Source organism: Sceloporus undulatus, chromosome 3, assembly GCF_019175285.1.
Source record: "Sceloporus undulatus isolate JIND9_A2432 ecotype Alabama chromosome 3, SceUnd_v1.1, whole genome shotgun sequence".
Taxonomy (NCBI): domain Eukaryota; kingdom Metazoa; phylum Chordata; class Lepidosauria; order Squamata; family Phrynosomatidae; genus Sceloporus; species Sceloporus undulatus.
In genome coordinates, this window is record NC_056524.1 from 255,153,899 (window position 1) to 255,178,081 (window position 24,183).

The 24,183-nt window shown below is 41.0% G+C and overlaps 1 protein-coding gene across 8 annotated transcripts in view; it reads right to left on the reverse strand.

Annotated features, from left to right (window-relative positions):
- TNIK (TRAF2 and NCK interacting kinase) overlaps window positions 1–24,183 on the reverse strand; it is a 368,566-nt gene that overhangs the window by 169,915 nt on the left and 174,468 nt on the right. For all 8 annotated transcript variants that reach the window (XM_042456004.1, XM_042456002.1, XM_042456007.1 and 5 more), the window contains exons 3-4: window positions 22,546–22,602; window positions 15,652–15,777 (exon numbers count right to left, since the gene is read on the reverse strand). In XM_042456004.1, coding sequence (XP_042311938.1) covers window positions 15,652–15,777; window positions 22,546–22,602 — 183 coding nt within the window. The remainder of the gene's footprint in view (window positions 1–15,651; window positions 15,778–22,545; window positions 22,603–24,183) is intronic.

Consider the following 24,183-nt stretch of genomic DNA (forward strand, 5'->3'; position numbering starts at 1 on the left):
TGGTATTTATTGGTGGTTTCCAACCAAGTACTAACCAGGGCTGAACCGTTTAGCTTCCAATATCAAATGGGATCGGTACCTTTAGAGCATTAGTCCCTAAACTGTGCCCTTTAAGAGATTTTGGACTTCAGCTCCCAGAACCTCAGCCATGTTGGCCATAGTCTTGGATTCTGGAGTGAAGTCCAAAATCCCTTAAGGTGCACAGTTTTGGGATCCACGGCTTTCAAGTATTTAGGACCTCTGAACTTTAAAAAAGAAAGAAAGAAATTGAAATACTTCTATTGTGATTATTTCTCTTTATATCTGGGATGATCGTCCTCTTCCACTGAGTGTGCAGCTGTGGAAGCACCGCTCTAGAGTGGTGGGAGAGGAAGGAAATATCTGCCTAGCTAGCCAGATCAGCCAAATCAACCCTGACGTTCACAGGACAACAAATGTCACAGTCAAAGAGAATGGGATGTGAGGATGACTATCTCTTAATAGTTACATCAATCTTTTCCAACAGAATGAAGAAGCACCCATTTTATTTTTGAACTAAAGCAATTTAGATCTTTTGTACACAGAACCATGAAAATATATTCCAATAGACATTCTGTATATAGTTAAACAGGAGTGTTATGCCAGCTAATGACTGAACATGGCAATGACTAAGTGTGCTGTTCACCAGCCTTAGTGAGTCAACTGACCACAGGCTCCTTTTTTAAAAGAATATTTTTGCCATGGTATCATCCTGTTCAGATTACTGCAATATGCAAATCTGGTTTAGTAAAGCTGACGGGGTCCACCTCACATGAGTTCTACACAAAAACAAAGGGAATTCCTGTCCATTGGTAAAAACAGAGCTTGGAAAAGTTTAAATTACAACTCTCAGAATTCTCCAACCAGCATTGAGCTGTAGTCCAAAAAAGTACTTTTCAAAATGTAAACGGACAGTAGCTTAAGACACACAGACGTGTTAAGATTCACTGTTTGGCCATTGGTTTGCCCTGCTGTCAAGTTTTGTTAGCACTTAGAGAACACATGTAGATTCTTTTCTCTTTCTTCCCCTCTTGGATGGGCACCTTCTCTATCTTTTTAGTTCAAGTAAAATCATGGTTGTCATTACATTTCATACATCCATATAAATTATAAACCAAATGGATCTGAGGAGTAGACTGTAGTCTACGAAAGCTCAGGCTGCCAACTTCTTTGCAGTTAGTCTGAAAGTGCACAAGATCTAAATGCTGATCCTACAGACTAATATGGATTTATCTTTGAATTCTATATAAAAAAAACAAGTAAAGTCGAAGGCTGGCATTGATAGTTTTTTGTGGGCTATGAGGCTGTGTTCTAGAAGGGTTTATTCCGATATTTATTCTCGAAGTGAAATACCACCACAGCTGCTGGCGAAACGTCAGGAATAAACTCTTCTAGAACATGGCCTCATAGCCCGAAAAACCCACAAAAAACTATAAAATCAAAACAAAACTTAGCATATGACTTCTGACAACAGCCTCAAAATCTTATTGGTGTGAAATACAGTTAGCAAAAAGGCTGGGGCAGGTACAGCTTTAGCAAAAATTTAATCCTGATAATGAAAGAATAAAATGTTCAACTGACAATATCAATGGAGGATAGCAGAGCACAGAGAACCTGCAATGGGGCTAATGGATTCATGAGAGTTGTAATATAAGGAAAGGAACCTATCCAAGCTCTGGTTGAAGTCCACTGGGGGTGCTCCCAATTTATGCTAAGAAATTAGACATTATGTTTGGGCCAAACTATTGACTTGGAAGGTCTTTGATAAACCATATTCATTCCTCACACAAACAAGGCTGATTCAAAATATGACTCAGACATGGTTATGAGGACAAATGTCCCAGATGATCACATGTCCACCAACCAAACTAGCAGACCTTGCATCTTCTGACATTTAAAATGGATGGGTATTGTTGTGAACAACTCAACAGTCAGGATGTACTGCTCTCTAGGAATCAGCCTTTCCAGCTGGAAATTTAAACCATAACCGGAGAACCAGTGTGGTATAGGGTTTGCGCATTGGACTACAACTCGGAGACCAGGTTTGCTCAACCATGGAAACCTACTGGCTGGCTTTGGATAAGTCATATTTTCTCAGCCTCCAGCGGAAGCAAAGGCAAAGGCAAATCCTCTCTCAACAAATCTTGCCAAGAAAACCCCGTGATAGCAGTAGTGTGCTTCAAGTTGTTTTCTGATTCTTGCCACCCTAGGGCAACCCTATCATGGGATTTTCTTGGCAGTTTCTGCATAGGGTTTGCCATTGCCATCCTCTGAGGCTGAGAGATCACCCCATGAGTTTACATGGCTGAGCTGGGATTCAGATCCTGGTCCTGAGAGTCCAATGCTCAAACCACTACACCATGCTGCCTACCAGGTTCACCTTAGGGTAACCATAAGTTGAAAACAACAGAACAACAACATGTAATGGTGGCTTCCTGAGACAGAAATAAAAAGTCAGTACAATAGATGATTGGCTTATGAGTTGTTTGCCTTTCATATCAAGTTGCTAAAGTGCTGCAGCTGGGAGGTGATTACTGTAACCGAGCAAGTGCTCTGTCAGCACACCAGAGAGCAAGCACCACTATGGGAATGTTTTAGATCCCATTTTCAATTCCTGATTGAAACATTTCACTGATTCCTCCATTTCTTTTGTGTTCCTGACTTAACCCTGTAGGGAGCTGAAAGCACGTTAGAAGAATACACTTTTGAATACCCAAGTGGTCTCATGGATCACTCATGCACTAATGCTAAGCACTTAATGTTTTTGTAGCTGAGGAAGCTAAGTATCTGTGACTGTATATCTTTTATGTTGACCTGACATGGGCTAGGTTCCAGAACTGGGGATTATATGAGTATTGTAGCCATTATGTTTTTGTAAAACTGCAGTACTGTATAAGAAATTTTTTAGTAGAAGGCTAAGAATGAATGGTTTCTGGACTGTACCCATTGAATTCAATGGCCCACAAAATACATAGTGAGTACAGGTGGAAACTGGTAAGCCCCAATTTGGCCAGAAATAGTATTAATAGTTAGTTTTTATTTCTCAGTTACTAGAGACATTAGACAATTGTTAAATGACCAGAACATGGTTTTGAAAAGTACTTTTCTTCTCAAGAGGGTGGGTGTATCGTTTAAGTAAACTATGCTTGGATTTGGCTTGATTTGGATTCATGTTCTCATTGGAGAAGACAATCAAAGGTTCAATAGATTATGGATTGCCATGAAGGAAATCTACAGGAAACTAACACAGACCTGACAATCTTCTTACTGTAACTATACAACTATAATTAACAGACAAGTTTTCCACAATTTACTTCAATGATGTCCCTTCAATGCTGAAAATCAATATTTAAGTGGAGCATGATTCCTCACCCCACTGCAATTTCAACAGTAGAGGGTAGTGACTTTGACAAAAAAAGCACAATTTCCCGCCTCCATGATTCAATATTGTAATGCAATTCAGAGGTGCTGGATCAAAACGAAACAAAAACAATCTTCTATTGTGTTCTTGCATAACACTACTTTGCTATTTCCAGTATTTCTAAAGGAAATGGAATTCTAATCTACATATACCTTGATATTATTAATTAAAAAGAGTCTCTTTTCCTCCAAAAAGAACAATGGGGCTAAAGGTCATGAAGGAAAAGAGCCAACTCTCTCTCATTTATTATGCATCATATTTAAGTGACTAGGAATCATTCATACCTACAGGCACCTACAATACTTCTCACTTAGATTATTCGCTAAGCTTTAGGAGCCACTTTCCAAGGTGCATCTCTTTTCCAAGCACCAAATTCCTGGTCCAGCTACCTGATTAGACATAACACTTAGCACTCTGCAAATTTGGTTTGTTGTTCAGGAGACAGTCTGAAATGTGCAATTCCTTTTTTCTCTTCCCAGTAGAGATCTCTACTTCCTTCCCCTGTTGTTCAAAACCACAGGATAGTGTTTTCCTCCTACAGAAATTAACCAGGATCAAAGAAAGAGCCATGTGATATTTGACAAGGTCTTAAACCGTCATTTGTGATGCTCAACAAATGTGAAATCTGATAAGAGAAAGGAGGAGTGTTTTGTGCAAGAAAAAAGACATGAGGAAGTAGGCAGGAATTCCTTGATGGAATATGAAAAAAAATTCAGAGGAGCCAGCATGACTCTGCACTGGGCCCAAGCAACATTGCTGTTATCGACAGGCAGAAGCAGGTTAGCCGAGTTTGGATACATACCCGTAAAATCTCCCTGCAGATATAAGCAATCCACTCCTCTTTCAAAGTGTTCCTTTTTGTTTCTTGATCAGATCAGTGACAGAGCCAGCGCCACAGAACTCCACACCAGCTGGCAAAAGAAACAAAATGCAATCTATAATTAATCAAAAGTATCCCTGGCTGCAATAACCCAGTGAACACACACATGGCAAGAAACAAGGGCTGAAAGACAAAAGCAATCATAAATAATGGCAATGCCTTTCACTTTCACGTTCCCCTTGGCCTGGGAGGTTTGAAAGGCCAAAAGAATACAAAGGACATGCCAGAACTGCCTTCATGAAAAAGGGTGACAACAGTTACTGTAATAACTCTACAGTGTTCTACCACGGAACACACTGTGCAATGTCTGTTTCCTTCATCCCCTGAAACAACTTTGTAACAGGTAACAAAGTTTAGGAAAGCCAACATGGTATTATAGCCTCAACAAGATGGCCCATAAGGGGTGGCTCTGTGCTGCCCTTTCCTTGCTGGATCAGGGCTGGCAACCACACGCTGCAGCCTCGATCTGGCCTTTTCACGGCGCAAAAAGAAGCTGCAAAAGCAGCCACTTTCTGCACTGCGGAAAGGGGCCCTAGCCGTGGCGGTGGGTGACTTTTCAGTGTTCTTTGGCACAGTATGTTTAATGCTATGCTCACAGAGCGCCATGACACCCCTGCCATGCTTGTTGGGTGTGCAGTGTGACAGCGGCATCAGGGTGGCTAGCCTACGTATGCCATGTCCCCATGCCTAAGTATACCAACCAGTAGTTTTTTGTGGGTTTTTCGGGCGGTTGTGCGCTGGCCATGTTCTAGCAGAGTTTCTTCCTGACGTTTCGCCAGCATCTGTGGCTGGCATCTTCAGATGCTGGCGAAACGTCAGGAAGAAACTCTGCTAGAACATGGCCACATAGCCTGAAAAACCCACAAAAAACTATGGATGCCGGCCATGAAAGCCTTTGACTATACCACCAGTCTGTATAGGCTCTTAGGTTCCAGGAGACCAAGGTTCAAATCCCCAACCAGCCATGGAAACTCACTGGGTGTTCTCAGTCAAGTCACATCACTGTAAGAAGGTAATGGCAAACCACTTTTGAACCTCTTTTCTTGCCATGAAAACTCTATGATAGTGTAACCATGTCAGAGTCAGCCTGAAGGCACAAAATAGCATTCCCATTTAACAGATCAGAAAATAAAGTGAGAAAATAGCATGCTCAAGGTTTCCCATGGCTCACGGCAGATTTGAAAAAAAAGTATCTTAGGTTTTAAAGTGTTTTTGCTAAAGCTTTTGAAACCAACAGCACTCAAACATTTCTCCTGTGCCTCTTTTGCGTGTGAGTGGACAGGAAAGCTGGTTTTTATTTTACTGAATACTATTTATTCATTTATACATTCTTCCTTTCTCCCAGTACAGGATCCAAAAAGAAATATGTATAATATACAAGAGCACAGATTTGATCTTGTAATACAACCAAATACATTTCCATCAAGCCATGGCAATTTTGAGGAAGGTATGTGTGACAGACTATCATATCAAAAACAAAACAAAAATTAGTAAAACTAATGCTTTTTAAAAAAATATATAAGTTTTCACAGACTGCAGTTTGCATCTGGTGCCATATGTAGTCCATGAATAGTTATGAGAAATAACTGTTAGGCTGTAAGGTACCATTAGACTCTTTGTTCCTTTAAACTTGGCTAACAGCCATGTTTAGAGAGGTTTATCAGGATACACAGAAACTTTCTGCATTTACATGCAGCCTCTTTGTCCCCCCCCCCCCCCCCCTTTACAAACATCAAAACAAATAAGGAAGCCACAGTTTAACATAGATTCCCATTACATCAAAACTGGGAGCTGTGGTTAATGTCAGTTTGACTTCTGAATCATGGGTTGCTTGCTGTTTCAGATATCAAGGATTGCTTGATGATGGTTCCTGTCTTTGTGCAAAACAGGAACAAAGCAGCACCAAAGAAATGTATGCTGATACATGAAGCATGTGCTTATAATGATTTATTAAGCAAGGATATATATGATTGCCCAAACTGAGCCAGAATATCTTCTGACAAGATGTTCTTGCCATCTTTTTACTGATTGGTCAAGAATTTCTTGTTTCAAAGAACTTTGGACAGATGATTTTGATGGCTTAGGTTTGTCTTTTCATTCTGAAGACAGAATATAAACTGACTGCATGAATGATTACTTAAATAATTATAACTTTGTTATCCATAGTTTTGAGAATTTTTGAAAAAGTGTTGTAATTGAAAAGACAGGCAATAATATCATATAAATCTATAGAAAAGTTATATGCCTTCAATTCTTGCACAAAATTCCTTCCAACCAAACAAGTTAGATAGTTATTCAGGGCTGGCAAATTCAGAAGAAGCAGCCTTTGCTCCTAATACTTTATGATGGTTTGCTTTGTCTTTCCCACTGGGCATTTTCCTTCCCTGTTGATGCACAAAGAATATATAGTTCTTAATATAATATACTATTTCTAAAAGAGGAAAACTAATCTGTCTCCAAGTTTCACATAATCTCAGGCTGCATCTGCACTGCAAAAATAATTCAGTTTGTCACTGCTTTAACTGCCATTGCTCAATGCTATGGAATTCTGTGATTTGCGGTCTGTTGTGGCACCACAGCTAACAGAGGAGGGTAATTATCTCACAAAACTACAAAACTACCATCCGGCCTCAGAGGGAGAGAGAGGCAGGCCAGCTCCATCGGGGCTAGCCCAGAGTAAGAAGGAGAGCACTTCCTCCAGTCCATTTGCCATGGTTCAGGCCTCAGAGAGAGAGAGAGAGAATTTCTGGACTTGATCCCCTTCCCCACTGCCATTCCTTTCTCTGTCATGTCTTTTCAGGTTGTAAGCCTCAGGGCAGGTAAATGTCTAATTTACCATTTGTAAGACGCTCTGAGAGCCTTTATGGCTGAAGAGTGGGGTATAAATATTCCAAATAAATAAATAAATAAATAATCCCCAAATTCCATAGTGTTGAGCCACGGCAGGTAAGGTGGTGTCAGCTGCATTATTTCTGCAGCGCAGGTGCAGTCTGACAGTGCTTCTCGGGCTATCTGATAAAGGGAACCAATCTTTTTTCCCAATGTGCCAGAGACTAGCAACAAATTTGAACTATTGGCTACAACTATTTTTCTCTCCTGCACACTCACCCAAGACCAGCAAAGAGGAATGGCTCAGGGACCAGTATCAGTCCAGGGACCATCAATTTAAGTAGTACTATGCGATTAAGCAGGTAAAGCACATAATTGATCTATTCTATATGCTAATAATAAACTCATTCTCTGAAACATTGATTGTTTTTTTCTAACTCACACATGCACCGCACAAAAGAGCAAGATAGCAGTAGGCTTAGGGAAACTCGAGAAGCCACACACATTTTTAAAACAATTAAAGGAGATGGTAAATCCCCAAACAGCATAAGAAGACTAAACATTCTCAGTGGGCAGAGAATGCTGGCAGAACATTGGGAAGGATAAAACTGAAAACCAGGGAAATGAGGTCATACAATGAATTATTCTGGAAAAAGGCATGCTAAATGGTTGATTGGCTGGAATCTTAAAAAGCTGTATTCTATGATACAATATTCTGCTACAGATTCTGTCTGTATGTTATAATGCAATGTGAAGCCTGACCAAACTGGAGGTATGCATCAGTTAACAAAGCCTCTGTCAAAGAAACTTCTTTTCATGAAGCCTTTTTTACATGCGCCCAGACACCCACCTCCTCCTCATCCTCTGACCAGCTAGAAGTTTGTTTAGTAGCAACGTGAGGAAGGTGCAAGAGGTGGAGGGTTGTAGCAGTGTGCATTCAGTAAACAATGCAATAAACATGAGCTGGAAAAGATTAAGATTCTATCTAGTTGATCTTATCACAACTGTGTGTCTTTCTACAACAGGCAAGGTAAACAGCAGCTAACTCTAGAGCATGTGTGAACACCAATACAGAGAGAACAAGGGAAAGCAGATAAGCCTGGCCCATCAACTATCACTTGCATTTTAAAAAGTGATTACCAAATTAAATCATAAAAAAATGGAAGCTGGTGAAAGCAAATCAACTTCCTCCTTCTCTCTGGATGTATTTTAGATGACGTTTTGAAATAGTTTTTAGAAGATTAAAGTGTTTTTGTTTACTTATGCAAGATTGAACTGATCGTTTAATTTCACGTGTATGTCGAACATGTTTTTCTTTGTGGTGTAGCAAACCATCCATATTCCTTCTGTGTTATTTCTGCCTCTAGTACCAAAAGCTTCTGTTAAAGAATACACCTGAGGTATACCTGTATTTTGTTAATGGGAATGAAGGAGGATATGAACTTGTTAAAATATATTTCTAAATTGTATTGAAAATGTTCAGATGTGGCAATGGTTAACTAAGGTTTAAAATGGTTCCTGTTGCAGGCCAGAAAGCCTAGGCCTGGAAGAGCAAGTCTTCAAGGACATGTGCTGAGACATAATATCAACAAATGTGTTATTGTTATGCTTCTGTGTAGCATGGTGACTTCATGGGAAAGAGGTGTGTCCACTTGGTGGGAAGGTTGATCTTGTGAGAGAACAAAGACTGATGTCACATTCAAGCTTCTAGCATGGACTCTGAAAGAGTATAGATGTATAGTAGCCTGCTGTAAAGTGTAAATAGCAACAAAGTCAATAAACCCTCATTTGAGTGAAAATCTGTGTGGAAGTTACTTTGATCCTGAGTAGCTGAGAAGACTGCATCTGTTCCAGTTGGTACCAGTTCAAACCACTGGTAACAAGAGACATCAACCATCACAAAGATCTTTTTATCTAACAGAACTAACCTTAAAATCACAGCTCATTGTGCTGCTGTCCATTCATGTTTCAAGATAGTAATGGGTTTAAGTCTGGACAAATGATGAACCATTCATAGGGCTAGCTGCTCACCTATAAGCCTTCACAAATGGCTTGTGGCTGACCTCACCCCATTAAACAGTCATTCTAAACTGCCTTTTTAAGGACATAAATGGTGAACTTAACTGAATCAATGCATCCCAGAAGAGACTACAAAAACTAGGAAAGCTGAAAAATAGGCTCTGATCTTTTCTGTTCAAAACAATAGGCAAGCTTTTGTTTCTGGAGCATAACAGTATGAAAAATAATGAACACACAGGCAAGCCACCATGCAGCCATTGCTCTTTCTTACTTGAGGCCAAAACAAAGACTGTGTCTTTTTATGTACACACAGTTCATAATTAAAATGTGATGAAAATGAAGAATGCATTCCCTGGCACACTGCAGCTATGAAATATTAAAGAGATGGGACCAACATTATTAACAGTATCCAGTTCATCCATTAATTTGAAAGTTCATCTCAGAGAGGCTACCAGCTCGCTCAATCCTCCATGGCAGTCTGCCCTTGATTTCTACCTCCTCAAAATTAATTTTTAAACAATGAAGTGCAGAAGGCAAACCACTCACTAGATATATTAGAACTCCCTGACTAACTGAAGTACCCCAGAAATTAAAGGAAAGCACAAGGGGGTATATGGCATCACTTTGCCTGCTGGCATTCCTCTACACATTCAGAATGAGACTATCCTTCCTCAGCAGGTTTTCTCACTAACATTGGTGGAGGAACACTGATTCCACAGCTTGGAAGTAATGAGTTAGAATCACAGAATCATTGAGTTGGAAGAGACCTCTAGGGCCATGCAGGAATACACAATCAAAGCACCCCCAACATATGACAAACAGCCTCTGTTTAAAGCCTTCCAAAGGAGACTCCACCATACTCTGAGGCACTGTCGAACAGCTCTTACTGTCAAGAAGTTCCTCCTAATATGGAAGTGGAATCTCTTTTCCTGTAGTTTGCATCCATTGCTCCATCTCCTTGTCTCTGAAGCAGCAGAAAACAAGCCTGCTCCATCCTCAATATGACACCCCTTCAAATATTTAAATAGGGCTATCACATCACCTCTTAACCATCTCTTCTCCAGGCTAAACACACCCAGCTTCCTAAGTCTCTCCAGACCCTTCACCATTTTTGTTGCCCTCCTCTGGACATGCTCCAGCTTGTCAATATTTTTTTTTTTAATTGTGGTGCCCAGAACTGGACACAGTATTCCAGGTGAGGCCTGACCAAAGCAGAATAGAATAGGAGAACAGAGTTGCCAATTACTAGTAACAAAAGCTAGACTTCCATTCCAGGTCAGCTTTGCAAAATTCTTTATGGGTCACAAATCCAGCTTGAACTGTACACCTGTTCTCTTCCATTTGGAAGATGGTTGCTTACAATCAGTATTCATCCTTGAGCCTATGTAACCAAGGATTCAATTTCTGGCTTGGGTCATTTACCAGCCACTGTTTAAAGACAGCCATCTGCCATTGCTTCAATAATCATTTACTGAAGAGGTAAAAGAGGTGAGAGAAAAGCCTATGGCCATATTAGAACTTGCTGAAACTGTCAGTTCACTGTCAATGTTTCCACAAAATCAGAGGTTAGTGTGAGTTCAGTCTCTAAGTTCACATTATCCTCAAAACAACATATTGTGTAATAGACGTTTTAACAATCATACAGATCTGAGAAATCAATGAGAAATTCCCCTCTTCCTTCTGCAGTGGAACAAGGGCAGAGATCCTACCCTTGGCAAAAATATATTTATGTTTCAAAATCTGCATGTGTGTTTTCTTCTCTCAACCCCTCTACCCTTTCATTATATATCTGCCAACGATTCCCAACCTAAATTGTGAGGGTTGCCATGGAAGCAAAGCACTCCATCTTTAGACAGGAAGGCAAGTGCTTTTTCTCCTCTGGGGAATGGCTCTGTCACTAGTATTCTTCAACCTTCCCTCTGTGCTCTCACCAGCCCAGCAATCTCTGCCTGAATGTCATATCAATCCAGACCCTACATACAAGAGATTTTTTTTAAAAAGGCACCATCATTTTGCATGCATGGCAAAACCTTTCTGTCAATCAGTTCAATACACTCTAGATAACAAGGACAGGTGACAAACATCTAGGCAACTAGCACCTACATTACCCTGCAGATATGTGCTTTGTGTTAACATATTGAAATTAAAGTAGGGCTCAATAGCATATAATTAACACTTCCAGAAGCAACTCAGGAATACCAATAAGAATGGCATGGATTATCTTTTCTTACTCTGTTTACTTAGCCTTCATGTACCATCAATAGCTACCACCAGAGGATCAATGCAGTGGTCTTGTAAAATCCCAGAAGGGCAGGGCCAAGTACAGCAACGGAAAGTAATCAAGTAGGCTGCTGATTCATAGAAATTAGAGTAGGATGCTTAGATTGATTGATCTTGGGCAAGAGTTCTTGGGCAAGAGTAAACCACTCTTTCTTCCTCTGCTCTTCACTCCCAATTTAGTGGCAACTATTAAGTAGTTAAAAGGAAGACAAGTTGGTGGGTTATCTGTTGATCATCACATAATCAAATGGGGAGACAACTGGCAGGGAGTGGTGCAGTACCTGGATGCTAATTTGAAGGGATTTATCTTTGTGAAGCTATGGAAAGGAATGCATATCTGCTTTATAATACAAATTTTGGGTATAGTGCACTCAATAAGGTGTAGTGGTTTGAGTGCTGGACTACAATACTGGGTGTTCTTGGGCAAACCACTCTCTCTCTCAGCCTTGGAGGAAGGCAAAGGCAAACCACTTTCTCTCTCAGCCTTGGAGGAAGGCAAAGGCAAACTCCTTCTGAATTTATCTTGCCAAAAAAACCTCTTGGTAGGTTTGTCTTAGGGTCGCCATAAATTGGCAACATCTTGAAGGCACATAGCAATATAGCAATAACAAATGTTCTTTTGTATTATCCACATTATGTGCTCTGTACCCTTGAGATAGGACAAAATGTAAGTAGATATGAAGGAAGTAAACTAATGCACTGTTTGGTGCACACTGCTACACACTCACTCTCACACACACCATCAACTTCTATAACCTTCCTTTTTTTTCTTTTGATACTTCAAACACCAAGTTCCCACATATTATAAACTTTTCCAGAGTTCTGTAAAGGATTATGAAAACATGTGGCTTTCTCCCAGTTTGAATAATGTTGTCAGACTCAGGCGCGTTACAGACCGCCGTATTGCGGCGGTCTGCTGCCGCCGCCACTTGCACCATCTGGGAGCCGCAGCCTTTAAACGGCGCGGCTGCTGGATGCTGCCGAGAAGGAGCACGGAAATCGCGCTCCTTCTGAGGCCCCGGAAGAGGCGCCGCAAAGCGCAAGGGGCACATTTGCGGCGTCATTTCCGGGGCGACATGTTCGGACGCAACGCATCCAGCATGTAAAGATGGCGGCGCCCGTATGTATAGGGTGCCGCCATCTTTACGCCCTCGTCACGTGCTAGGGGTGAGGCCAGTGTGGACGCTAGGTCCTCGGTCAACCCCTAGCACATGACGGGGGCGTATTAAAGGCCCATCTATAACGCGCCTTAGTACTTGCCAAGCCAAGTGGATTTTTTTTAAAGGCAAGGTGCAGGTGGAAGGTTATGTTAAAGTAAGGCAGGCAGGATAGAGGAAATAGGGCAGAAATGAAGTGAAGCAAGCAAGAGGCAAAGGAGGAGCGAGACAGGTCTGTGGAAGTAAATGGAAGCTCCCAGCGTGACTCTGATAGCAAAGCAATCCAGGCCTGAAACCTAGGGCTTGAGCCTCAAAGTGTATTGTCTACTCTTCCTTACTTAAATAATGATAAAAATATTATTTTCAGAATCTAGACTAACTGCAAAGAATTTGTGATCTTGCAGATATTTTGGGACTTCATCTCTCCAGTCTTAGGCCCGGTACAGACTGCCGCATTGTGGTGGCCTGGGGCTGAAATTAGCGCTGGGGAGCGCAGAGTGTCTGCAGTCAATGATATACCTCATGTGCTGCCCCTAAACCACGCATCACACAAGAGACATCACCGTGCTGCTCCAAGACGCTAAAGGTGCCTTGGCAGCGGCGCAGAAAAATGCCGTGTTTCGTGGCTCCTTTTTGGAGCACATCGCTGCAGGCACCATGTAAGCGCCACGGCAATGATGCAGGGCAGAAAGGGGCAGCATCTTGCCATCCCTTCCTGCCTGTCTGCGCAGGGCCTTAGTTCTCAAGACTGCTTACAACTTAAAAGCAATTACAAGACACAACATACACATTACAATGATAATACTGTTCAATACACTATTGTTTTCAATGTTCTTAATACTTAGTTCTGTGTTAATGTTGACCTTTTGTATGTTTTAACCATACTGTACTTGTTTTAAATTGTAAGTCATCTTGAGTCCCAGTTTTTGGGGAAAAGTGGGGTATAAAGATGATGATGATGATGAACTGATGACCTACAAACTGAGATTCAGCATCTCTATGAAAATAAAGGAAAACTACTGTTGTTTGAATAGCGATACATGTTCTGGGAGAAATTCCTAATGGACTAACAAAACATGGGGAATAAATCACCATAAACAGAATCACAATAGCACAATTCACACTGTTTGTAATTTTTGCATTATTTGATGATACTTCTCTGATTGCTAGATTCTTGCACAGAATCTGAATCTTTGATGCTCCAAACTCTATTCAGTAACAACTGGTAGGCTGTGTAACCAATACTAAAATGAGCAACAGATAAAATAGTTTTAAAATTCAGGAACAGGTAAACTAAAATAAATAAATAAATTCAGCCGTGTGAGTAACAGGGTTGTATTTTTTTCACAGAAAAATATATCATAGCTACACTATGGAAGCCATGAGAGAAGGGACCAAAAGAATCATCCTTGGCAGGGACTTTCACAGCCTTGGCACAGCCACAGAGAAGGCCTTCTCCCACATTTCACCCACTGTGCCACTGCCATTGTCAAGAGAATGATTTTTACTGGTAGCCCACAATGTAAACAGAATGCTGAACTGGTAAGCCTTTGGTTTGATCCAGCAGGGTGCCTGCCTCTTCTTATGCTTTGCCCTATGGCATAGCACCTGGGTTGCCAGAATTTGTTGCAGACAGCATTCTGATTTGAAGAAAGCAACTGTATTTAATCAACACTATTGGCTTTTCTCCTGTTACTGAGCAATATGTGCCATGAAAATAGAAAGGTGCACGCTACCAAGCATGATGGCAATACAATATGTCAGAAACCTGGCTTGTTCTGAAGAGATAGTAATCTGTATTGAAAAGCTCTGGCTTTTTATTTTCCTGTATCACCTCCAGGAGCATCGATAAAGAGAATTACTTGGGTGTTATCACAAAGAGTTTTATTCCAACAAAGACGACAGTAAAAAAATAAATACAGCTTTATCTCCATAGCAGGAAGGATGGAATTCTCTCAAGTACTAATTCAATCTGGCATTCAAAATGAAATGATTTAGTGAAGGGGGGCACAATACACCCTACTGCTCTCAAAAATGGCCCAAAGGAAATCTGCTGGATGTGTGGTCTGGATCATACACACACACAAATGATTAAAATCTGAACCCCCAAATCATCACATTTGTCATTCAGTCATACATAGTTATTTTGACCCATTTCTGAGCATATTGCTAAACTTCACAAAAAATGTATAATGTAAACATTTTGATAACTATTTATAACCAATCCCTGGTGATTCTGAATCATGCCCAAGAAACACAGGACTGCTCCTAAAAATAGCAGAACATGAGAGAGTTCCTCTTCCACAATCGCCAGTACTATTTACAACATGTCCTGATCTCATTATGCTCTGAAGCTCCCTATCTCTGCTAGGAGCAGCCAAGAACAAGCAGCTGAAACAGGAAAATGCATAGAATGCTGGTGTTAGAACAAGTGATAAGTACTACAGACTTCAAAGTATATTTTGAGGGGAAAGGGGTATGGAAGCATGCCTGACATGAAGCTGCCATTTTGAGTGGCAGTTCTGTTTCCTCTAACACTTTCTCCTCTCCTAGTCTAGCATCCTAATTTTTACTGCACATTATTTTTTACTGACTCCTGAAAGAAGGATATGGTACCTCCTTCAAACTATAACCCATGCCAGAAGAAGTACAAATGCTGTCTGTCTTACAGTGATGTGTCTATATGATTTAAGAACAGCACTTGGAAAAATTTTAAGGTTTTGTCTTTTTGCACTGCAATTCTGAAGTTATAGTCCAAAAAGAAGCATCCTTTTCAAATTCTTCTTAATATAAATATCAAAAACAACTATTAAAAACACACTGATAAATACATGCAAATGCATATATGCAACACAAACTAGAAAAGACAAAGAAACTACCAGCCTAAAAACCAGAAAAATCAATGAAGATATTTTCACAGCTTCCCATTAAACAGTGTAGGGATTTGAAGAAATGCATGCAGATAAGCTATACAGAACTACAAAGAATGTATTATAAAGAGTATTTCTTAAAATACTTATTATTTTTTTTTTAAAAAAACTGCATACCCAGAGCTGATCATCCATTCCTGGGGGGTTCTTTTTAATGAAAGCACCATAATAAGTAGCGATATTTCGGTGATGAGAATATTTCTTTAGCATGTTAATTTCTTGTTTAATCTCTTCCTCCTCATCCTGGATAAAAAAGAAGAAAAAACAGTGTCACCATATCACCAACAGGCTTATAAGGCATTACTTCTCTTCATCTTTTTTTATAATTGATTTGTTTTTATTTTCATCCCTCTCCTCCCTTCTCCTCCTCCCCCAATTTTATTTAGAACAAATAATGTCCAACTTGTTAGTATTTATCCATTTACTCTCTGTCAGCAAGTTCCATACTCAAAATTTATAGCTAATAGCTTCATAATATAATGGAGTTAAATGAAGTAAACTGGATTTGAAGTTTTATTTTGTTGAACAGATAGAGCTTCCTCAGAAGAAATAACTTCTTTGAGAATTAGAAAGCCTTTGAATCTAAAATATAGGCCCAAATGCAACTGCTGGTCCCTGAGCAAGCCGACATAATCAATTTCTGAATAAGTCTACACTTATAAGGACCACATTGATTCAATGGGTCTACTCTAATTGGGACTACAACTAGACTGAGACCATAAACATCAATTGGTCTAAGGATATACCCATACTACGAAGTGAGGTGTAGCTTTGCTGTTTTACCCATAAATGAATACAGTCCAACAGGACCAGAATGTTGGGTTCAGACAAGAGTTTTCAGGAAAAGATTCACTGTACTAACTTAGATAATTTGCTGCTATGTGAACACACCTTATATATTCACAATCTCTCTCCTTCTTAGATATACACACCTATGAACTTGTTTTTGTTTCTACTACTTACACTCTCTCCCACCTACACTCTTTGAAATGGGCTGCCTTGTACTTTCACTGGACATGACCTCAATATTAGGAGGAACTTCCTGACAGTGAGGGCGGTTTGACAGTGGAACAAACTCCCTCGGAGTGTAGTGGAATCTCCTTCCTTAGAGGTCTTCAAACAGAGGCTGGATGGCCATCTGTCGGGGATGCTTTGATTGTGATTTCCTGCATGGCAAGGGGTTGGACTGGATGGCCCTTGTGGTCTCTTCCAACTCTACAATTCTATGATTCTATGACGGTAACATTGGAAAGCATCCATTAGCAGCTAATGATTAGCTCCACGTCCAGCACACACACATTAATTGTTTACACCCTTCCTGTGACCACGCAAACAGTATAGATGACAAAGAGCTATGTACATAAAAGTTGTTTTCTTATTAATGTCAAATATCTGGTAAATGGAGTGTGTGACTAACCAGTGTAGTCCCACTCAGTCCTCCCACCTATTTGGTATACATGTTGAGTAGAAAGTCAACTCCATCAAGATTACAATTTTTAAAGTCAGTTGCTGTAAACATAATCAGGAAAACGAAGACTAGTAAAAGGCTCATGTGGCTACTCTTCTAGTATTACTCAATTCATGGGGGGGGGGGCACCATCCCTCATCCATCCCTATGCCTCTTTACAAAAGTTTGTTACTGTTAAGTAGAAAGGAATGAGTTAATTCATTAGTGTGTGTGTGTGTGCTTATGTATCTATGTGTGTAAGAGGGGAGGAAGGAAGAAAGGTGACTTAGGTGGTAGTCTCATGCTGCAGTCAAATTATTTTGCAATGTCTTCTGCATTTCCCCCCAAAATTTCCAAGGTGTAATGTCTGAATTGGACATTTAGAGGAATCTGAAAGCACATTCCTATACTATACAATGGCATAATAGTCATAGAATATTAGTAATGAGGAACTCAGTGGATTACCTATTTGGAGTGCAGCAGAAGTAATTACCTCTGCATGATCAGAGTCATGAATAAATCAACTATTTCCTTTTCAAATCAAACATTCCAAGATCTCAATCTGGACTGCCTAACTGGAATGGGATTGTGGGGACACACTTTTGAAACCTACACAAAGCTGTATCATCTGGCAATTTGGGCCTAAAATACCAATCCTCCAACTGTACCAATTTGGCAAAATTCAAAGATATAGCCATGTTAGTCTGTAGAATGTAAATGTATCTGAGGAAGCAGAGTTAAGTCTGTGAAAGCTCATGCTGCCAATTTTTTTCTTTCAGTTAGTCCCAAAGTGCTACAAGTTCTCTTTACATATCAATTTGGCAAAGACATTTCTGATTAATCTTCTGCTATCCCACTTTTTCAGTTGCATTTAAAATGTCCCTCCTCCCACTTCCCCATTAGCTTTCATTTTACTTCATCTGCTGCAAACTGAGGCCCGTTACAGACGGGCTCCTCCAGCGCCCCCATGACATGCTAGGGGTTGGCTGAGGACCTAGCGTTCACACCGGCCTCACCTAGGGTTGCCATAATTCTGGACCTCGAAACTGGGACAAATGTAGGACAAAAGTAGGACAAAATTTTCAAATGTAGGACATATTTTGTAAAAATGGAGGACATGCAAAAAAAATGATGCTTTTTAAAAAAGTGTTAATAGAAATGCATGTTTCTTAGGCATGACCAAAATGGAGGACATTTTGACATTGTTCCTAGACAGATGGCAGAAATGGACTTCCCTTTCTGGCCAACCTGCCTCCCCCATTCCAAACAGCACATTTGGGCATTGAAGAGGAGGAAGAGTGGAAAAGGCAGAGGAGGAGGAAGAGGAGAAGAAGGAGGAGGAAGAAGGGGAGGAAGTAGAGAGGAAGAAGAAGGGGAGGAAGAGGGGAAGAAGAGGAGGAGGAGAAGAAGAGGAGGAGGAGGAAGATGAAGAAGAAGGGGAGGAAAAGGAGGAAGAAGGGGAGGAAGGAGCAGAGGAGGAAGAAGAAGAGGAGGAAAAAGATGAAGAAGAAGGGGAGGAAGAGGAGGAGGAAGAGGAGAAGAAGAAGAGGAGGAGGAAGTAGAGAGGAAGAAGAAGGGAAGGAAGAGGGGAAGAGGAGGAGGAGGAGGAGAAGAGATGGAGAAGAAGAGGAGGAGGAAGAAGAAGATGAAGAAGGGGAGGAAAAGGAGGAAGAAGGAAGAGGAAGAAGGGGAGGAAGAAAAGGAGGAGGAGAGGAGGAAGAAGAAGAGGAGGAAAAAGATGAAGAAGAAAGAAAGAGGAGGAGGAAGAAGAAGAGGAAGAAGGGGAGGAAGAAAAGGAGGAGGAGAGGAGGCAGAAGGAGTAGGAGAAAGAGGAAAGGCTCTTTCCCCTGCTTGGCTTTCTCTGCCGGCGACGGAAGAAGCCAGGGAAGGGAGTGGGGCCTCGCTGAAGCGAAGCCCCAAACCTCTGCCTGGCTTTCTCCGTCGCCAGGGGAGGAAGCCAGGGAAGGGAATGGGGCCTCGCTTTCCCTGCCCCACTTCCCTCCGTGCGCGCGCACGCGCGCCTGCCACTGACCCCTACTGAGGCCTGGGCTGGGCAGTGTTCAAGCCCTCGCCTTGGAGGCGAGGAAGGCGACCTGGAGGAGGAGGTGGGTTGGCGCCGCAGCAGCCGCATTAGCGGCAGCGGCAATGGCCGGAGCGGGCCCCCAAACAGGGGACCAGGCACGGGTGGGGGCCCAAACCGGACCGTGACCGGGAGGGGCCCCCCAAAACCGTGCTGGTCACGGGGGGGGCCGTGCTATGGCAACCCTAGCCTCACCCCTAGCACATGACGAGGGCATAAAGATGGCGGCGCCCTATACACATGGGTGCTGCCATCATTACATGCTGGATGCATAGCATCCGCATGTCGCGCACCGGATGTGACACTGCGAGTGCGCGAGTAGTGCCTCGCAGCGTCTCATCCGGGGTGGAAGAAGAAGCGTCATTTCGGCGCTTCTTCTTTGCTGCGTCTGGGAACTGCGCAGTTTGGATGCTGCGGTTCCCAGACGCAGCAACCAGCAGCGGCGCAAGAATGCCCCTTCTGGGCGGTCTGTAACGCGCCTGAGTTTATAGTGCAAAAGTAGCTTGCAACCACTTAATTCAAGTGGGGGTAGAGGACATGAGGGTAAGGAATCTTGCCCTTCCCAGTAGGCTAACGAAAAAGCATGCTGATGTAGCCTGACATAGCTTGCAGGTTCTTCCTTATTAATAACTTTCCCCATCTTGACCACACTTTGATGGTGCTTAACATGTTGAAGGGTATGAACTATAACTACAAGTGAGAATCAAATGTTTATAATTAAAGTGATAAGTTTTAAAAACACATTTAAATGTATCATTTAAGTAAGGGCCGATTATGGGCAGTTATATTTAGCAAGTCAAAGACATCTGTGTCTAAACCTCAAAGCAAAATGGCTGCAAAAACATCTATAAAGTTAAAAGAAATGGAAAAGCAGAGAGAAAAGAGAGAAGGGAAAGAGAGGAGAGTGTGTGAGAGAGAATAGGGGTGGAAAGAATATGTGAAACTATTCATTTTTCAAGTACTGAGAAACCTTGACAAGAAGAATCCTGGACTTATGCATAACTTCATAGTCTGAGACTTATTCTCTGCAAAATTCACATGTGGTTGTTTTGCACAGAAAATAGCATTTTTGACAAATGAATTAATATTTCTGCACTGAAATATTTCTGTGCAAAACCACTATGTGCAAATTTTGCACAGATAAGCTCCCAATTGTGAATAACATTTGAAAACTATATTGTTTTCGAAGACTTTCTCACAGTAGGAAGAAAATTGCCAAAATTACTATTTGCTACCTTTGAAAAGAAACTTACAGAGGAATTACATCTCTATGCAAGGAGGAAGAAGGTGTGTATGTGAAAGAGAGAAAAGGAGGGGGAGCTGTTGATGCTGCAGAATGAGAGTAAGAACAAATGGAGTTGGCTTAAATCCTGTATTTAATTGTGTCTTAAATACAAGCTCTTTTGGAAATCTCACACTGTATTTCCAGGCAAGAAATGCAACAATAAAGCTTTAAAATGGTGTGTGATTTTGAGCGAAGTGAGACTCTTATTAAGTAACCCCTAAAGTGCTTATGTTTCCAAAAGCTTTAGTAATTTTATACTATCTTCCCCTGTGGCTCTTTGGCAAGCATACAGTTTATTTGTCTTCTCTTAAAGGAATAACAAGCTTAATACCTTGAAAATCCCTGCTCTTTTTGTCATGTAAATTCCACAGTGACCATATTCATGCATTTTCAGTAGGACATTTTCTAACTATACAACAGCTGTGTGCATGCTCTTGTGTAGCTAATTATTGTGAGGAACAAAACTTAAAGACTTCTATATTTCAAAGGCTTTCTTACACCAAGCTGCAACTTATTTATTTCCCCTAATATTACCAAAATAATATAGCCACGGCAGCATTCCGTGGATAAAGATAAGAGATTCCACATCAGCATTAGGAGGAACTTCCTGACAGTAAGAACTGTTTGACAGTGGAACAAGCTCCTTTGAAGAGTGGGGGAGTCTCCTTCTTTGGAGGTTTTTAAATGATCGCTGGATGGCCTTCTGTTGGGGGTGCATTGATTATGAGTTCCTGCATGGCAGGGGGTTGCACTGGATGTTCCTTGGGGTCTCCAACTCTATGATTCTATGAAATGAAATCTAGTCTAATTCCTTTTGGAAAGCTCCCATTCAGTAAAGGTGGGATATGGAGGACCAGTAGCAGGAGGCAAATGAAAAAGAAGAAAGTAGCTTATTTTCTTTATATCATTCCCTATGTCTCCACACTGTATCTGAGTGGATTATGCAGAAGTGTCCTTTAAAAGCTGCTGTGGAAGGAACGGATCAAACAAGAAATGGTCCTGAAATGCCTTCCCATCCCTCTTAGCTGTAGTAATAGAATTTCCAGCAAAAGTAGGAACACCTCTATAGAAACAAAGATGATAATTTCTTCTTCAGTGTTAAGATTTTCACAGTTTCTGAGAGGATGTATCATTATCACAGCGATTGTTCATGCAATCACCTATTCATTCTTTTTCACATTTTTATGAGATTTCCCCCCAAGCACAACACTGTAACTCCAATATCTTAAAACGTGGTCAGTCCCATCTAATTTGTAAGGTTGCCCAAAGACTGAGATTTGCTGGAGAGCCCCCTCAGTGGAGCAAAGCACTGTGGGAGGACATCTTCTTGTGCCCCAGTTGAGGAACACCCTCCCCTTAGACACCCAATTGGCATGAACACTGGTGTCATTCCAGCAACTAACTAACTAACTAACTAAATACATACATACATACATACATAAAGGCTACTTACTAAAGCTTCTAGGACCTAATTGATCAGTCATCCAAATCTACACATATACATGGGTTTAAATGGTTTTAAACTGGTTTTAAACTGCCTTGTTTTAATTTGTCACATTGGTTAACATGCTTTCAGTCCGAAAAAATTATTTTTTACTGTTTTAAACAATTTTAATTGAATTTTTTCAATGCTTTCCTGAAACCCTTGGATACATTATGAGATATAAACAATCATACTTTGGAAATATTATGAGATGTCATGGCTCACTGGAAAGGATAATAATGTTCAGTAAAGTGGGAAGCAGTAGGAAAAGAGGAAGATCACATTGCAGGTGGATAGACTCAATTAAGGAAACCATAGCCTTGAGTTTGCAAGATCTTAAAAGGGTTGTTAATAACAGAATCTCTCTTATGTGTCTCATTTATAAGGTCACCATTAAGCTGAAACCAACTTGATGGCACTTAACAATCAATCAGTAGCTGAGGAACCTATGGCCATGCAGATAGTGGTAGATTTAATTTTCAACTAGTCCCAGCTAGCTTGTCAAATGGGGCAGGAGTGGTAGTTCATCAATAACTGGATAGTGACAGGTTCCTTATTCCTGCTGTAATGTGAAAGATGATTCTTGAGGCGTCCTTGACTTTAGGTCAAGGGGTGGGAAGATGCCAGACACAACTGCTGGCGAAACGTCAGGAAGAAACTCTTCTAGAACATGGCCACATAACCCGAAAAACCCACAAAAAACAAGAATACGTTACCCCAGTGACGTCCATAACTTTGATAGCTGCAAGCTGCCCTGTTTTAACATGACGACCCTAGAACAGAACAAACAAAATAGGTTATTTTTTAAAATTACATACTGGTGCCAAGAATTCAGCAGCAAATCTACCAGTCCACCAGGTCTGGTAATTTCAGAAAGAGGTGTTGTTGTTATTGTTGTTGTGTGCCTTCAAGTCATTTCTGACTTATGACCACCCAAAAGCAAACATACCACAGAGGTTTTGCTTTTGCCTCCCTCTGAGGCTGAGAGAGTATGAGTTGCCCAAGGTCATCCAGTGGGTTTCCATGGCTGAGCAGGGATTCAAACCCTGGTCTCCAGAATTATAGTCCAACGTTCAAACCACTACACCACACTGGCTCTCACAGGGCTACTCTTCTCAATATAGCTACTGTATATACTCATGTATAAGTCTAAAAATTATAGTCAAAAAATTGACCCAAAAAACCTGAGTTGACCTATCCATGGGTCAATGTAAGAACTGTACTTTAATTCTTATATAAAACAAGGAAGCATCCCCTGGTGAAAGGCAAGAGTGTAATCTGTCCTAAAGGCATTGATGCCTTCTATTCTCTCATCCATCCAACCTTTTGTATGACCACAAACAGTTATGACTGCTGGAATTCTGTATGTTTTTGGCATTGTTTTCCCTTTGCTTTATCTTTTGTTACATGCCCCTAAATTTTACCCTCGAGTTATCCACGGGTCATATCAGAATCCACAATTTTGTCCCCAAAACCTGCCCTTGACTTGTACACGAGGTCGACTTATAGTCAAGTATATACAGTACTATCTACATAGTGGCTTCATTTCCTCCAAAACACTATCTACCAAATTAGCAGTCAACACCATCACTTCATGATCCACTAGGGTTGGGTAAACAGCATGGTTCCTCATCAGATAATATGCCCATAAACATGTATTTTTCCTTTCTTCCTTGGACTTATGTTCAGCCTTTCTCCTTAAACTGGGAATCAAGACAATTAACACGAAGCTTCAAAAGCAGTCACAAATAAAAACACAAACAGTTATATTAAAACACAATTATGCAGATAATCTTTTCATCCACATAGTATTACCCCCTTGTTGTTTGTGTGCCTTCACATCATATCTGATGTGAACCTATCCCAGGGTTTTCTTGGCAAGTTTCTTCAGAGGGTGTTTGTCACTGCCTTCCTGTGTGACTGTGACTTGCCCAAGGTTACCCAGTGGGTTTCCATGGCCAGGCAGAGATTCAAATCCTGGCCTCCAGATTCATAGTCCAACCAACACACAAACCACTAAACCATGCTGGCTCATGCCACCTTATATAGTAGCAAGATGATAAAACATTTTCTCAGATCTACGTGAAAAGAATCAGATCTGAGTTAAAAAGATAAGTTTGGAAATCTATTAGGGATACCTGTGGGAAAATTTGCTTTCTCTGAGAATGGTGCAGTTAGTCATAGGGTAGCACTGGCTATGCCAACATCAGACATGAGCCTGAGAATCAGCTATGTCATTCACGGAATAAGCACCTACATTTCATATGTCAGTGTTTTGAAAGCAAAAAAATAGCATCTATAGGAGGCCCAGTCAGGATCAAGGCTGTGGCAAAACAGAAGGTATTTAATAATAA